General features: G+C 34.5%; 1 protein-coding gene across 1 annotated transcript in view; it reads left to right on the top strand.

Moving 5' to 3' along the window:
• Positions 1 to 18,112, top strand: part of CNTN5 (contactin 5) — a 231,939-nt gene that overhangs the window by 108,748 nt on the left and 105,079 nt on the right. The window contains exons 9-11 of the mRNA XM_041487128.1: positions 3,236 to 3,372; positions 4,900 to 5,029; positions 7,209 to 7,359. Of these exons, the coding sequence (XP_041343062.1) occupies positions 3,236 to 3,372; positions 4,900 to 5,029; positions 7,209 to 7,359 (418 nt within the window). The remainder of the gene's footprint in view (positions 1 to 3,235; positions 3,373 to 4,899; positions 5,030 to 7,208; positions 7,360 to 18,112) is intronic.

The following is an 18,112-nucleotide window of genomic DNA, read 5'->3' as shown; positions in this document are numbered from 1 at the left end:
AGAAATGCAGCATAAAATAAATCATGGATTGGATGCTGATTTAAAAATCTCAGAAACACTGTATAGAGCTCTGGCACAACACCCATAAAGATTACTGAACACTAAAATGCATCCTTATCTTCTCACAGTCAACCCAAAACTCTTCACTGGGCAGATTAAAAAAACAGTCAGACACCTGTTTTTTTCCCAAGAAGAGTGTTTCATTTATAAGAAAAAAAAAAAAAAAAAAAAAAAAAAAGACTTGTTACTTTTGAAATCTGGCTAAATTTTCTAATTAAAATAAAGTGTGATTATGGAATGAAGTTTGTTTTTTTTTTTTACAAACACATATATCAGGGATATGTTAAGATACTTTTGTTAAAAAAAGACCCAAAAATGGTACATTGAGTAAGAGGTTGTACATTCACTTAAATGCTTCAACTTTAAAAGTACTGATAGGATTTTAGAACAAGGGTTAAGATTTTATGGGGAGTGACCCTTGCTAACGAGCAGAGAGGGAATTCTCTGTGATGAAGTAAGGAGTACATGGAGAGAGAAATAGAAGCCAAAAAGTGATGAACAATATTTCTCTCAATCATGCTTTTAGCTCTATTCCAGCTACAACAACCTATTACTTTGCTACTTTATTCTCAAAGGAGTGGGAATCTTGCCTTCACTGATGACAAGTTCAACAGCTTGAAAAATGTGACTCCAAAGGCCACTTAGGCTATGAGGAGAAAATTTAGAGCAGAAATACCTCAACTAATGGAAAAAGGTTGTTCTGACCAATCGGTCATACCACTGTGATTTGCAAGTTTGTAGGTTCAGAAGAAAACCAGTGGCACAATTTTTTTTAGCCAGACAGCCACAAAGGGTAAGGAACAGCAGTTCTGAAGAGGACAAGTCTGCAGCCAGGCTTGGGGCAGCTTTGTTTCAGTGTAAAAATGTGCATACCCTTTTCTGGACACTCTGGTTAATGATGAGCTCAAATTCAACATAGAAATGTGAGACTATATATGTTTTGGGTCAAATAGTAAAATTTACAGAAAAGCAAAATAATGAAAATAAGTAAATATAAGTAGGAACAGCTTAGATCCTCTTTGAAACTGCATGACTTTATGCTACCACTGGCTGTCTTTTATTACTTTTTTGCTACTCATTTAACTGTCTCATCTTCCAGAATCATATTAATATAGTTAGTTTCAAAGGAAACTAATTATTCTCAGCGTGCTTCCTTTGCATATTGAAGCACTCAAAATGAGAACAACTATACAATGCAATTAAATTATATTTTTAGGACAACAGAGAACAAATAAACAGGGACTCCCAAAACCTGTTTCTTTCTGCAGACTTTTGCAGGACCCTTTATTATAACTTCAGAAAGAAGAAATTCAGCACAGCAGAGCACATGTATAGGATTTCATGCATTGCCTTGACTGTAATAAGAATAAGGAAGAAGTTTTTTGTCTTGGGTTCGGGAGTTAAATCTCTCTGTTTTCCTCTGCCAAAATGGAAGTGAATGATACTACTTCTAATGTTTCCAGCTTCTGACAAATGTCTGGTCTGGGACTCTGAAGCAGATTATTCCCTGTTTAGGAATGATAGACACCTCGTTCACTTTCTTTATCGTCCATGCACAGGATGTAAGCTAGAAGCAGTTAGTCACCTGTCATGCCTTTTCATATCTTCTCATGTCTTTGATTGATGACCAGTCAAATGCCAGCTAGATTCAAAGATTTATTTTTAAACTCAATTCCACATGCTTAAGAACATTATCAATTATCTGTCATTTGAAGCAGAGACTTTGTTATGACAGAAATGTGCAGCAGCCTGAATTGCTGCTAGCATAGTCCAGGGAAAGGAAGCAAAAAGGGCCTTTGCATAATAACCACAGATGTTTTACTCAGCCACTCAGTGGGATGTTCAAGTCCCAGCACCCACACAGAGAGGGTCTGGCTTTCTCTCAGGGTCAGGGGGCTGACCCTGGTCTCAGGGCAGTACAAAGATGAAGGCCAATCAGGAAATGGGGAAGGAGTGGCTCAGGGACATAGGAATGGACAGGCACAGGGGAAGGAGCCAATGGGGTCTAACAGCTTTTTGAGGGAAGCTTCTTGTGTCTCCCTAGACCAGGGAATGCCCCTGCAGGGTCTCCACAGAAATGTTGTGACTTCTGTTCACACCGTGCAGAATTTTGCATCCCCTTAGCAATGCCTTTGAGCTACTTATTCTTTTTTATTTGGAAAAACAACAACCAAAAAATTTGGTGGTTGGTTGGTTTGTAACAAAATCCCAAAACAGCATTTGATATCATTAAGTTGTTGTCATCTCTTACCCTCTGTATTATACAATGTGATATGGCTACAGTATGAAACCCAAAAGCTGGCTTTTAAGCATGCATTTTTATTTCTGCGTATCAATGATCGGTTTCTCATTGAGTCACATAATGTTTTCTATAATATAAGATCCTACAAACAGCTATCTTATTGACTGCCACATTAAAGTTCTACTTCTCTGAAAAAGATATTTCTTGTTTTTTGATGGATTATTTCATGAAAGTTTGGTACTAGTGATCACATATACAGCTATCAACTTTAAAAAATGACTGTTTAAAGATTGATTTGCTGTGTAATTTATGCTCCTGGTGCATGATGGAAATCTCATGGGTTTTATGCTTAAATATGTTTAAAGCATTTTCACCCTTAAAATATGAATTAAACTTAGGACACTATGACAAAGATATATGCAAATACCTTACCAAATTCCCAATCACTCCTAGCTAAATAAATAGTGATTTCCTTGTAAACTAAGAAAACTACATGAAACACAGCCTATGGCAATTAAACTGGTTACCACAATTCAAATATCTTAGGTCTAGTGAATCATTAAATGTTGTATTGTGACTACCAAACTTTTGTCTTAAATTCAGGAATAATGAACCCAATAAGATATAGTGCTACAATTTAATCCATTGGACTTTATTAAATCAGGCAGGTTTCTATTCTTGGTCATGTTACTGTTCACTACCTGGTGCCATTACAGCACTTCCTTTAAAGTTTGGAGTTTGTTAATTTTATTACTATCTCTTTTGATTTGGGCCTTTTTTTTTTTTTTTTTTAGTGTGCTTTTTTTCTGAGAGTAAAATAAGTCTTTTTAAGATCATTAATTCAAGCTTTTTAATTTATTAGGTTTTTGCACATCAGCTAGACACTTACCACTTTATAATCTTTGAGTCTAACATGGCAATTTTTCCTTGCAGCCTACCCACACTGGGTGGAGAAGCTCAATGATACCCAACTCGACAGTGGAGATCAGCTCCGATGGGAATGCAAAGCCACTGGAAAGCCAAGGCCCACTTATCGCTGGCTGAAAAATGGAGCTCCTCTCTGGCCACAGGTACACTAGACAAGGAATCACCTCTGTGTTGGATGTTTCTCCTTTCATTCAGATAAAGTCAGTTAAAGAAAATACTGAAAAGTTCTTCAAAAATTACAGTTTGGTTAACGCAAAAAGTACGATGATCATTACATTTTCCACTCAATCTCTTCTCTGCAAGTAGCAGAACTTATCATGAAGACCATTAAAATGGTTCGTGTAAGACTCCTAGAATGGGAAGGATTTCACTACAATCACCTGATATATTTTAGAATTAGACATAAACAAAATTCTTTTTTCTTTTAAAAGACCACTGATGGCATGGTCTGTCTTTTTTCTGTTTCTCTCACTGCATCATCAAAGAATCATCCTACATCATGTGGGGTTTTTTGCCTAATACATTTAATTTTATAATCTCAAATTATTTGTAGTAATGAAAAGTTTTGTAAATTTACTTAATCTATTTTTCCAGATTAAAATAAAGCTAGCTGTTTGATTCTGGGAGAAAATGTCTATATTTGCAAATGAACTCACAGAATGGATTTATGAATATAAAAGATGTAATGTCTTCCTTTCCAGCAAATGTCCCTTCTATCTATCTGGGAACATCAACCAATTATGCAAACAACCAGAAAGGAAACATTAAAACAGTTTACTTTTGAAGCTGTGAGGCATTGAAAATAAGGTTACTCTATTCATTTCTGCCTTTTTAGATGGAGCTATTAGTGCTGAAATTGAAGCAATTTAAATATCTCTATTTTTTGGTTCTCTGATTTTCCAAACCATTAGTTTCTCCAGGCTCTGAAATTTCAAATTGAATTTTTCTTTGAGCTGGGTGAGAGCTTACAACAAAGTGAATTTTTTAGCACAGTTTCTTCTGCATTCCCAAACAATTTATGCATTATCAATTTTAACTTACAACAACTGTTATAATGAAACTTAGAGTTGTTTTTTAGTAGTTCAAATTATTCATATTATAGCCTCATTAAATACTTCCTTCCATAAACACTTATTGATGTCCCTTCTCTTCCAGTTGTGGTAATTATTTTCTCCTAGCAGGTCTTTCAAATTAGAAATTTGTACTAAGGATTAAAGCAATTGGACCCTTTAATTCTTACTTATGTGAGCAATCTTTCATATATCTCCTTTTATGAAAGCGGCACCATGACTGAGACCAAAAATTTGCTATATATTTGAAGAACATCAGATATATTACATCCATAAATTATTTCTTGCCTCCTTAAAGTTCCCAGAATGAGCTGCTTTTTAAAAATTATGTAAGCATAACAGAAAACAAACAAAAAAAAACAGAAAAAAGGAAGCTTTGAATACAGTGACTTTATCTGAAAATATTTACTGTCAAATATTTTTTTACTTTTTGTTCTTATACTTTCTTGTATAACAAGATAAAGATAAGCACGAGGAAACTTGTTGCTCAATTTTATTTTAGGTCCTTTTATTCGCTTCACCTTAAGCTAACAACACAGCAATTTTCCAGTGCCGTTTTGCTTTTATAGAATAATTTTTTTTTTTTTAATTCTATTACAGAGCAGGATTGAGATGATTAATGGTGTTCTGATGATCCATAGTGTGAATGTCTCAGATGCTGGAATGTATCAGTGCTTAGCAGAAAATAAGTATGGTACAATTTATGCCAGTGCTGAGCTGAAGATTTTAGGTGAGTATTAAGAAAAGAATAAGCTGTTCCTTTCTCCCCTTTTGAGAATTCATTCTTTTCTCAAACTGTTGTGACAAGAAACAGCTTCTGCCAGTCCAAACAACAGAGCAGATAAAAGTGGTTTCTTGTCATTCTTGTTACTTATGCATGGATGAGTCCTTTGCTACCCCAGAGAGCATTGGGCCTTCTGTTAACCAAAAATTGTCATTCATACATAACTGACTCAGTAACATTTGTGAATATTTCTCATATAAGGCCATTCTGGCTCAAATAAATGGAAAAATATGTTTTACCCCCTCAAACATATGTGCAGGAGATGAAATTTAGAGGAAACAAATGTATTTTAATCTCTGCTAAAAATAACTTATTATTTCTAATTTGGCCATTATTCAAAGGTAATTGAAAGGTCATTTAAAGTTGCATGATCTTAGTTTCAAAAAACTTCTTATGAAATCACCAAAACTAATTGAATAACATAAATTACATACTTGGGTGAACATCCTCCACAGTAAAGCAAATACACTACATAATGTTACCTGGATATACAATAAAAATGCCATTATCCAAAAGCTGAAGCAGGTAGTTAATGAAGAAAAACCTGAAGAACTTTTGAACACTCTAATTTTCCTTAAAGCAAACTGTAGCAACGTGCAAAGGACCAATAGTGATAAGTGCCCTGCCAGAGGATTAAGTGAGACAGACTTGTAAGATCATCTTTATGAGGGTATGATATAGCAGGAAGAAAGTTGCCCACCAAAGTCATCTAATGGCCATATCAGAGATTAGACCTGCACATGAGAATCATTCCTTTAAATTCCCAGTCAAGTGAGTAACAAAGCTATAATTGCAGAAATATGCTGTGTTTCAGCTAACATTTGGCACATTTGGTAAATAAACTTTCTAGTACTTTTCAGCTATTTCCTAGCTGGCCAACATTAGAATTTCATTGATAAGTTATAAAATAATTTCTTTATAGCCATAAAGTTAAACACCAAGGCCAGTGATTGTTTTCTTTTCATCACTTTTTTCTGGTCATTTGTGATTCAGTCAGCAAACCTATTAGCTACAGCATTCTTTGGCTCTATTTTTTGTATGTGTTATAAAATAGGTATACCTAGGATGTCAGGTACTTACAGACTTTCTTTGATATTCTTTAATATCAGAAATAGACCCTGTATATTGCTGCAGTAAAATTAGCTTTTCATCTTCTCACTTGTATGATTATACCCATGTTAAATTTTAACCATAATATTGTATTAAAGAAGCAGTTGTGTTTAATTTGCTGCCTTACCAAAGGGAAAAGAACAGAATAAATTGTCCATATAAATATCTCTGGTATGAGGATAACCAAAATAATGTTAGGAAAATTCTACATATTTGAGGCAATGAAGTACAATGTCCCAGTGTAGCTGAGGTGTACCTGAAGTGAGGTGTAGCTGAGATACGGGCCTTTGACTTTACAAAAGTGGTTCAAGAAAAACACAATCAGACTCTTGAGAACTAATGTCCTTTCTTGGTGTGAAATTACAGTAATTAATGTCATTTTTAATGCATTTATTAGCTTAACTTTTGTTTGTAAACAATAGGACTTCTTAAAAAGTGAAATACTAAGGACAAGACATGGTTAAGTATCATCTGTTAAGAAGTTCTCATATTGAAATTCTCAGTATTCAGACAAATATAAAAAGTGAAAGCAATAAAATTTCTGTAACAGTAATACTTTTTATAAGCATTAACTCCAGAGTGTGCATTTCAGATTGTTGTGGAATTAAAACTTTGCTTCATTTTGAACTATTTACCTCTAACAAGTTCTTGATTAAAAAAAAAAAAAAAAAAAAAAAAAAAAAAAAAAAAAAGGGAAAAGTGTAGCTAAATAAATGCAATAATTTGCATTATTTAATTTCTAAAGTTTGATTTCACTAGTAGTTTTATTCTAATCTGCTGGTGTGAAAGATTTCTCATTAATCTGTAGCTGGATTAAGTTATAAACCTACCATATAATCCTGATGACTGATTTCAAATGTTTTGTAAAATTTCAACTCTGACATAATAATTTCAAAGAGAGAAATTGAGATTCTATTCCCAAACGCAAATATATTTTTCTAATCTTCTATTAGAACACAATGAAACAGAAGGCTCTGGTTGTTCTCTGTAGAGTTAACATACTTCTTTTTAACAGCTTCAGCTCCCACTTTCCCACTCAATCAAATGAGGAAAACAATAATTGTCACCAAAGGCCAAGAAGTTGTCATTGAGTGCAAGCCAGAAGCCTCTCCAAAGCCGACTATCACGTGGAAGAAAGGCGACAAAGTGTTGAGGGAGAATAAGAGGTCAGAAGTCTGTTCGGTAAACTAAAACTGTGTTTGCATGTTGGATTCTGTGATATGATATGAAAATGCAGCAAGTGACAAGAACATGCTGAACGTTAGCCTGAGTATGGCATAATTATTTTGTCAAGCTGATTTGTTTGACAGTAGTGACTTTATAGTTTCCACAATACTGAAATGGAAAATCTTAACATTGTTCAGAGATTCAGAGAGATGAAAAGGTGTTGTTTGTGGGGTTTTGTCTCTATTTTCTGTTATTAATTTCAAAAACCTTTCAATTATTCTGTAGAGGTACTACAAATTTAGTGTATGAAAGTATCAAAAGCATAAAGGCTGAAATATTCAGGAAGACATAAAATATGCTTAATCATTTGAAATATTTTTAATAAGGCAGATTTACAGCTTGATCACAATGGAAGTCTATGTAAGAATAGTTTTAAAATGATTCAGAGAAAGAAAATATAATTCCATTATAGGATTTAATTATACTGGTAATTTCTGTACTCAGCGGCACATCTGTTTAACAGATTATGCTTGATTAAATAAGTTCTGTCCAGCTTTGTATAGTAAAAGTAGTTTAAGCACTGCAGGTTAAATGCCAGATGTAATTGCACTTTACAAGATTGCTTATCTGTACACTAGAGTAGTTTTGCTACTCTACACATGGTCTTTAAGTACAAAGAGCAATCTTTTCCTCTTTCTGGTAATGTGGTAAGTGAATGAAGTAATTTAAAATGACTTGTGTAGTAATCAGAAAGATAAAATCAAGCCCCCCCCACCCCCCGCCTTTTGTTGAATTTGTACAACACTGAGAGAAGCAGTAGAGAGCATCTGTCCTCATTAGCTGCCAAAACTATTTTATTCAAGTGTGCTGTATTTTCATCTCATGATATTTATTTTGTTCTGAGAAGGAAAAATGGCTAACTTCTTGTATGACATAGAATTTTTCTTGTTTAGGGGGAGAGAGCAGAACAGCATTATATGCAACATTTTACTAACAGGAGTGAGATGCGTAGTTTGTATTGACAATATGACATATTCATATTACAAAGAGGCTGAAAGTATAAAATATTGTGACACTGATGTCTCTATGCTCTACCTACACATTTGATACTTTTCACTATGTGACCTTTTCCTCCCATCTCCGCAAAACTCACGATGGTTTCTCTGATCACCACACATAAATCACATTTTAATCTAAGACCAGTAAAGCATTTTGGTAATTACTTTATGTCTGTCCAAACATAGCCCAACTCTGAAGTTAAAAGCTTATGAAAATAGATCTGGAATTTCATTTTTTGGTATTTGTAGCTTTTGATACTTGCTTGTTTTGACAGAGGCTGGAATAGGAAATGAAGAAACATGGAAAGTTAAAGCTTTCAGATATAAAGAAGAGGGTTACATTCAACTTAATTTTTTAGTCAGCTGTTCAAGGATTAGTTTTCCTGCATCTACTGTTTATAGAGGGGTGGGCATGAGAGGAATATCATTTTCAAGGGAATTCGGTTCTGTCTCTGTACAGTATACTTTAAACAAAAATAATAGAGTCTCTTCAAGAGAAAGTGAGGAAGCCTACTGTGATTTGTGAAAGGAAGTGTAAGTCAGTGAAGGTAATATGTGTGTTTCCATGCTTTGGGCAATCTGAGAAGGAAGGAACTCTGTCAAACATTTTAAAAAGGAATAAGCTAACATTGTAAACATATCAGTATACTTTAAAAATGGGCTTTCTTCATGGTCTGTTGATAAAAATCCCAGGAAAAAAAAATTAGGAACTGTCATCTCATGAGTTTGCATGAACTGTTAAGTCCTTAGAAATTAAAAAATAATAATTAATTTTAAAAATAGCAAAAATTAGCAACATTCTGGTTAAGTAATAAGGAAGGGCAAGAATAGAACAGCATAATATATTTTCTTCTTTTCTATCACAGTTTTTTTTTCTCTTCTAAATTGTGGGTATCAAGTGTACATTATGTTTAAGTTTTGTGAAGTCTGTGACCCCATAAAAGGAATCTGATCCTTTTAGCAGCATCAATAAAAGAGAGACCTTCCCCTCCACAGCAAAGAAAAAATTTCACTTGAACAGTGGGTCTGCTATTATCTATTCCGTGTCTTCCAAACTCTGTTGCCCCTTAGGTGTTTTTTATACAACAAAAGCTGGCTGACAGAAATACCTTTAGCAACGTTTCCATAGGTAACTGGAGAGAAGGCTGGTTGATCCTGTGGGACTTGTGGCTGGATACAGTCCACACTGCAGTAAGACCTTGACTTAAGCTCCTGGATTTAATGCAGGCTGAAAACCTCAAATGTTTCAGATTCATTGGAAAGCCATGCACTTGGGAACATAACTGTGGAAAGCCTTCATTAGCTTCATTTCTTGGTCTCTTTTACCTTTGAACAAATTATCCAGTTCAAGGCCTTCGAATTCATAGTACAGCTATGATAGGCTTGATCCCCAGAAATCATTTTGAGCAACGAGGTAATTTGATTCCTCTTGGAAAGCATCTGCATATTGTAACAGGGTTTTTCAATTGAGTTCCAAATTAGTGGCAAGTCTGTGAGATAGGGCCTAAAAAATTAGGATATTCAGTTATGTCAGTTATTATATGTCAGTTATTTGCTGATAAAAACTACGGCTCCAAGTTTTACAATCTCAAAATATATTAAATCTGATTAAATTACTCCTATAAAAAGATAGCTATTTTTGATAAAGTTTCTGAAGTGTTTACAATTCATTCTATTAACCAGAGATAAAGATCTAGGACTGATGCAAAAGAAGTTAAATAAAATATACGGTATTGGAGATCTTTTATGCAGAAGACTAGAACTTCCAAAGATCAAGCCATAGTCTGAGAAGCTTACTGATAGGAGACATTTGATGATCAGCATTTGAATGGAATTAAGTCTCTTTCATATATTGTTATCTCAGTAGGTCATTAACATGTTCAATCAAAGATAATTTCATCTACAATTTCACCTAACAGTTAAAGGAAGGGAATTGTTGCACTTCTATTTTGGAATTAAAATGCAGCTGAGCACAGCACCAATGTCAGTGATGTAGCTATAGAACATATTTAAACTGCATATTTTCATTAATCATCTCACAATAATCTTTTCTAACAACTTGTCTCTGTACTCTGTTGTCTCATAGGCTGGTAGATGATTGTGTCTCAATTATGGTAGGCTATGATAATGTATGCTCTAGTTATTGACTTGAACAATATTTTCATCCATAAATATTTGTAAAGAACTTTGGTATCTTTTTGTTAATGAGTAGTTTTAGTTTTATAGGAAAGGGATATTGGAATCAAAGTCTGAAAAAAAAGTTCTTGCTTTGATTTTTAGTAAACAGTTTAGTTGGAAATTTGCTTTAGAACCTAAATAGGAGGAATTAGATTCTTAGGCAAGAGTTTAGTGACCGAAATATATTTTTGTGAAGTTTCTGAAATATTTCAATCAGATACTTCCTAAAGTGTAATCAAAACATCCCTTACTACTTTAGCGTCAGCTTCTAGACAAGACCAAGACCCAGCCCATTCACACCACAAAGCCATCCTGAAGCCTCTTCATAATTTAACATTTTTTAACTTATATATCAAACTAAAAAAAAAAAAAAAAACCAACCCAACAAAAGAGATGTTTTGTAGACAGTAAATGTTATAGTGTACACTAGAATGGACCAGAATTCGGTGTCAGTTGCACCAATATAAATCATAACTTCTACTAACAAAGTCAACTATTAAATTCAGGAAAACCATTTTTTAATTTTTTTTTTTCAGTTCCTGTGTTCAGGAATCAGGTATTTCATAATGATTTATAAATGCATAATTTTTTGTGAGCCATTAATCCCTGAGCTATAATCTCTTTTTCTTCACTTTCATAAAGAAACTTTCTTTTCTTGTCTAGATTGCCTTGTAGTGGTGATTACAGTTGATGTTTAAACAGATGCACCTGAGGAGTCAAAAGTGTTGAAAAGTCTTATAAGTCCTTGTTCGTCTGTTTTTGTGCTTTCTCATACAACTAAAATATTCTTCTCATTAAACTTATATTATATTTTTATTCTAGCTCATTATTTTCATTACATATCCATTAATTATAATTACAATAAAATAATTTGAAAGCACTCTAGGAATGAAAATGTTCTCTTTAGTCCCTATTTTTTCTTTTCTATTAAGACTACCAAGTAATAAAATTAATGATAATAATTTTAAAGAGCACAGTTTAAACATATGTCACTGAAGAAGAAAGCACAGCTTAACCAACAAATCAGTAACTGAGGGAGCAGGACTTTTCTAGTCCCAATTCTGTGCTGCTTTGTTTTGCCTTTGTCCTTTTCCTTCTGAAGTTTCTTGAATTATAATGCTCTGTTTATTTTACACAGTAATTTGTGTGCAGATTAATATTTGATCTAAAAAAAAAAAAAAATCAAAATATAGGGATGACCTAATACCTACGTATTCATTGGTAATGTAGTTCTGTGTTTATGGATTTTTTACTTTCCATATGGCACAGTGGCACAGTCTAAGCTTTCTCCTTCACCTCACAGAACAAGCTGTGCAGAAAAACATTAACAGCCTCTGAAGGTCAGATTCACCACAGATCACCAAGAGCAGAAGAGTGCCAGTCTGTGGCCACTGTGTAATTGCTCATATTGATCCACCTATGTCCCAGATTCGTTTTTGCTGAAGACCTAAATACACTGAGCCTTTCTGTGGGGAAAATAAATAGTAGCAAAACTCCACCTGCCACTGCAAATCAGTCATTTTTTTCCATGGTGCAATTAGCTTCCTTTGCTCCACTTCTGTTTGAAGGAGTTCTTCGATAAGATGAGAAAACGGTATGTTAAGGAGCAGAGGGAATTTCAGATATTTTGAAAGTAATACACTGGGTTTCACCAGGACACAAACTTCAACATCTCTATTCTTGCAATACACAATCACAATGGTAATTTGATTGATTGCAAGTGGGTAAAACCGCTTTCTTTTTTTTTTTTTAATGAATAATATAAAAGAATTACAGATCAGCAGTGAGTGGCATGGAGCTCCGGATAGCACCTGGTCCACTCCCAGGAACAGAGCAGTGTCAGCTAGAGCAGATTGCTTAAGGTCATGTCTAGTCAGGTTTTGAGTAACTCCAAGGAGGGAAACACTGCAGCCTATCTGGGAAATTTGTTCCTACTAGAGTTAAGCACCCCTACAGTAAAAACAAAACAAAACAAAATACCAAACAAAAAAATTGCAAGCACAAACAAACAAAACCATTTTAGCATTTAAAAGAAATTGATGTTTACATGGAATTGCACGTGTTTCAGTTTGTGCCCATTGTCTCTGTCCTGTCACAGGGCACCACTGAGAAGCATCTAACTACGTCTGCTTACTTCGTCTCTTCAGAGTGTGCATCAGTTGATCAATGCCTTTAACAGCTGGGAGGCTCTGATCTGTAATAAATATGGCCATATAATGAGTTTCTATCAATGCTTCTTCCATGACACATGAAATTCTCCATTCAGATCCGTGCCAAACCTGGCTGGCCACCAAAACTCATAAAGTGGAGATGTCACTTCCCCATACAAAACCTTCCCAGAGTGTATTGCCATGTTGCAAAGTTACTCTCTGCTTGGCATATTCTTCATTTACTGTCTGCCTGCCCTGAGGTAGCTGGGACAGATTTGCAGCCATGGTGAAGCCTGTAGAGGCTGTACATTGAACAACAAATTACTAGATGTTAATAGTAAGTGCTCTGACAGTTCTTCCCTTATTACAAATAAAATTAGTGGATACTGAAAATAGGCAGATATGGATATTTGTGAATTTACTGGACATAAAAAATATGGAGAATTATTTATGAGAAAACTGTCTTCTGTGGGTAAATTGCAAGCCATATATTGACCTGTCAAGAACAGAACACTAAACCGTGCTCATTAGGTGAGAATCATCGTCTATAGGTACTAAATTTAGAATAAAGACACTGGAGGGGCTAAAGTGTTCAAGCTGCATGTAACAATACATGAGGGAGTGAATTGAGGCTGCTGAAGTTCCGCCTTGAACTAAGCTTGCTTTATTTTGCTTTCTTTCAGTTATGTTTCCCTAACTTTCAGCAGCTGTAAAAGAAGTCAGAGAAAAGAAAGAGAAGAAAGAGATCTTTTACAGGGACATTAAATTCCAAATGTGACTATTATACAAAGACACAGGGAAATCTGATGCTTTTTCTTTTTACCTACCTTCAAGTCAATACTGAAATCTTTGAATGGCAGAAGTATCTGTCCTGTATGCCTAGATATTTCATCTGTCCCACTTTGCTATGTAATTAGTGGAAACACATAGAGCATTTAAATCTAAAAATATCATCATTCAAAACTTAGACATGTTTTTATAGTCTTCTGGTCTCTCAAACTCCTTCATTTTCAGTTTTGACAGATTCGTATTACAGTTTTTCTCTTCATTCTACTGTATTTAAGGATCTGTCAGTGTTTCCATTCTAAGTTCCTATTTTAATAGCTTTTAAGCTTAATTATGATGGAAAAAATCAAAGAAGGAAAAGAAGGCTGTTTCAGAGCAGCAGCAAGAAAAAGACTGAGTTTGTAGGCAAAATCTGTATTCAGTTTTGTGAAGTGCTTTTGTTTGTTATGCTTTTGAATATGAACATGTAGCATAGGTATATGTTATATGTTTTGTTCATAATCATGGTGGCAGCTTTCCAAAAGAATTCCGGTTCTATCTAACTGGGGTTTGCATCATTTGTTTGAACTGAAAACTATGGGCTGTGAAGGCAAAAGAAAGTGTATATGTAAAATGGATGGAAAATTATTCTGAATCACATTTTTGCTGTTTGTCTCTTGGTCCCTGAATTGCAATAGGCTCCATTTGTTCTTGGCACAAGCTTTCTTCTATTTGTGCTGTCAGCCACACAGACAGCAGAGTAGTTCAGCCTACTACCATTCCAGTTTTTCATAAGGAACGAACCCCCTTTATTTCCTCATAGTAATGAACTATCTAGAGTTAATCCAACTACAGGGGCAATTTGTTAAGCAGTTTGAAGATTTTAATCTGTGCTCCCAGTTAAATATCCAAAGAAAATTACTATTTTCAAGTTTTAATTAGTTTAACAAATAACATTTTCCATAGAATACCAAAAAATTCATCTTTTTTTATCCAAGTAAATTATTATCTATGAGGTCCTACATGACTTCTCTGAACTGCCTTTCTTCCCAGGAATGATATTCAAGACAATTTGGTTGATTATTTGTCCTTAATTCAGTTCTTCATATACAGTGCTTCATATACAGCTGTGTAGGCACTCACTGACGCTTTTTAGGAAGATGTCTTGATTCAAATTAGAAGTATATGTTCAGGTAACAGTACATTGAAGTCTACATTTTAGAAATACATTCTCTTCTTCACACATTGGCTTGATATTTGAAGTGTTCCACTGCATCTTACCAATTTTCAATTCAAGCAGGATTTATTTGTGTGAAAATAGATACACGGTTCCCTTCAGTAACCCCGCTACCACCCAGCTGCTTTGGCAGCTTACATGATTACTGTTTAATATCTATCAGGCACATGTGGGTGTTTTGGACCTCTTCAGGAACTTACAGACTAGACACTAATACTTGAGGATGTGAGTTCCACCCTGTAGGATCTTGCTTTTTAGTATTTCCATGAAATGGCATTTCCCTTTTTTTGACTCAGTTACTGAACTGTAAGTATCCTATATATATTCCATAGGCCTAATTAAAAGAAAAAGTAGAAAAGCTCAACCATTTTAAGTTGCTGACAACACAAGATATTTGATCTTCTGTCTGTCTTGAATATCTGCTGACAGCTAATTATCATTTGAGCAAAAAGTTAATGAATTTTGACTTTAACTATGATTCATGTCTCTGTTGTCGTTGTAAATGGCTGCCTGTTTGTTCACCACACAGGTATTATATGACAAGTCATCAGTGGCCTAAAGGTTTTTCTTTGCTTAAGGCTCTTCAAACTCTGACTTTCACCATCATTTGCCCTTAAAAGAAACTTCATCTAAAAGTCTTGGGAATATAAACACTTAAATTCATGCTACCAACTCATCCACAGATTCCCAAGGGGAAATTTAATGATCAAAAAGTAGTGAAGAAAGAAAATACTCAGGATATTAAGAAAGAGAAGCTTTACGACAGAAACTCTAATCTTCCTGAGAGAGTTCTGCAAGTCACTTCTTTTCAATTTTTGCATAAATCATGGTCTAATTTATCTGTGGCAGGCTCATAATGGGAATTAAAGAGATGGTTATAAAGTAGAAAAGGGAAACAATGATAACCTTGACTAAACAGTAAAAACAAATGGCAAGATCATCCCTTGACAAAAGGAGTCAGTTCCAAAGCTGCATTGTTTTACTAACTGAGCATATTACATGAGTTTATAGAGCATAATGATTTGGCCACACACCTAAACAACTCTCAGTCTTCAGGAAGGATTGGAGTGATAAGCCATGGACTGGAAGCGATGCTCACAGCAGAGTCCAGGACAGCACACACACCCAGGCTCTCATTTTTCTGCCTATACATGCTCTGCACCAGTTAGGGCAGATGATTCACCCACAAAAGTAAATGAAAAGATGACTTGTAATCCCAGCTGGGATTTCAATGGGATGCAATCAGCTGAGCTATTCAGCAGTTAGTCCCTGGATGGATTTTAGCCTCCCTCAAGCAGCTGCCCCACGTATTCCCTAAGCATCTTAGGAGTTTCAGCAAGGCCTGCTCACTTCTGAATGCTGGCACCGTGTTTTAAAGGCTAACATCATTGAATGGATGAAAGCATTTCTGTGATAGCTGACTTCTCTGGGTGGGGTGAATACGCCCATTTACTTTCCTGATGGAGAAATAATCCTTGTATAAATGGTACAGCACGTGGGAGTCTCACCTCAGCCAGAGTCTCTGGGCATTATCACTGAATTAGTCAGAAGAAAAATAATAATTTCTATGGCTCAGTGATATGTAACCATAGAGCAATAAACTGTTTCAAGGCTCCAGGAACCAAGTCAATTTTTAAATTAGAAAGAAGCAGAATGTGAAAGAAGCTCCCAAGGCATCGTGGGAAAGTTGTAACATGAATCCAGATATTTTGGATTGAAAAATTTTGTCGGACTCCAGAATATTAGCGTGGAGCGTGTATTTCAATAATATATTTTAATTTATGGCACATATTGCATTTTTGAGTGATGTTTAATATTTTTTAAATCCACCAGTCAGCATCCATGGTCTGTGTGGAGGCTACAAAAATCTTCTGTACATGGATTGTCAGAATTCATTTTGCACTGGAAAACCTGCTTTACAGGGAATATTCTTCCTTATCTCTCATAAATCCGAAATAATTAGGGTAGCTTTTCAGCAGATTATCATCTATTGCATCTAGATTTTATGATTTTTATAGCTATATTGTGAAATTTATTGTGAAATTTCCAAATTAAAGAGGAATTTTTGATGCCTTTGGCATCTTCTCTCACATTATGTTCTGACGCTCTCCAGTCTTTCAGACTCAGAAATCAATGGACTCTCAGTATTTACATGCTAATTGGTCCCAGAGAAGGAGAATAAGTCTATGTATTTTTTTAAAAAATTAGATATATTTTGCAGAAAATTAAATTTTGTGCAGAAACTTTAAAAAATTATTCATTATTTAGAAAAAAAAAAGTATGGTGGAAACTGGCTTTATAATGGCATTAATAAAAAAAAAATAATTACAGTAATCTAGAAAACAATGCTGCAATTAATTCACATAGTCATGATGGAAGATAATGACTCTCTCAAGACTAACAATCTTCAGGTCTCTGCCTAACTTTATGAACACATTTCAATCCATAAATCACCATAATTTTACCATCCAATCAGCGCTCTCACTGGTGTATTTTTAAGCAATATATGGCAATGAAACTGTATGTTATCCAGCAAAAAGACACTCTAGGTCAGAACAAGTGATATCTGCCCTGTTTGCATTTTGCATAATTTCAATTACTGTAGAACCTCAGTCTCTGCTGTTGTCAGGGCTCAGATTTGCTTCACTGTGAAACATAGACAGCATATTTCCTCATGAAAATTTTATGCCATTTTATCTATAAAGAAAGTCAAAATATTAAATTTTTTAAGTAATATGAAAATTTGTATCACAAATCAGTTTCACGCTTTTACTGATCACAGGTTACATTCCTTGTCTTTTAACAGTATCAGTCTCATGCTCTCATTTAGACAAGAGGTAATTTAAAAGAATTTTATATGTAATGTTTCTCCCCAGTAAATCATAGTGAGTAGGCAAGAATTTGACAATATTTATGAAAAACCACATGAGTGATCTATCGCTGCTTTTAAATTGTAAATTCACTTACCACTGGGAAAGACACTATGTCTAATAAAATCTGGTTGTGTATAACATGAATTTCACAATGGCATATTACCACTGTCAGTGAAAATCGAATTATTCTGATATTAGTGACTTCCATGTGAGTAGATTTTCTACATATATATCTGAGATTTCTGCATTGTCATTTTTCTTTTCAATGGTTGTATACAGCTACTCTCTGTACACCAAATAAATGAAAGATAGAGGGAAAACAATCATAAATGTAAGGGACACAGGAAGCTTAAAATATACTGAGGCTTCTTTTTAGTAGACTAGCCTTGAAAAAGAAAAATGCTCTAGTAAAGCAAGCAGTTGAGTCATTTGATATTTGTGAAGGCTTTTAATGAGCATTCTTCAAACATGTCCTTCCCTTCCCCTTTCCT

This window comes from Pyrgilauda ruficollis, unplaced genomic scaffold, assembly GCF_017590135.1.
Source record: "Pyrgilauda ruficollis isolate IOZ18807 unplaced genomic scaffold, ASM1759013v1 scaffold8, whole genome shotgun sequence".
Lineage (NCBI taxonomy): Eukaryota > Metazoa > Chordata > Aves > Passeriformes > Passeridae > Pyrgilauda > Pyrgilauda ruficollis.
Note: the sequence above shows the minus strand (reverse complement) of the source record. Positions and strands in the feature narration are given on the sequence as shown.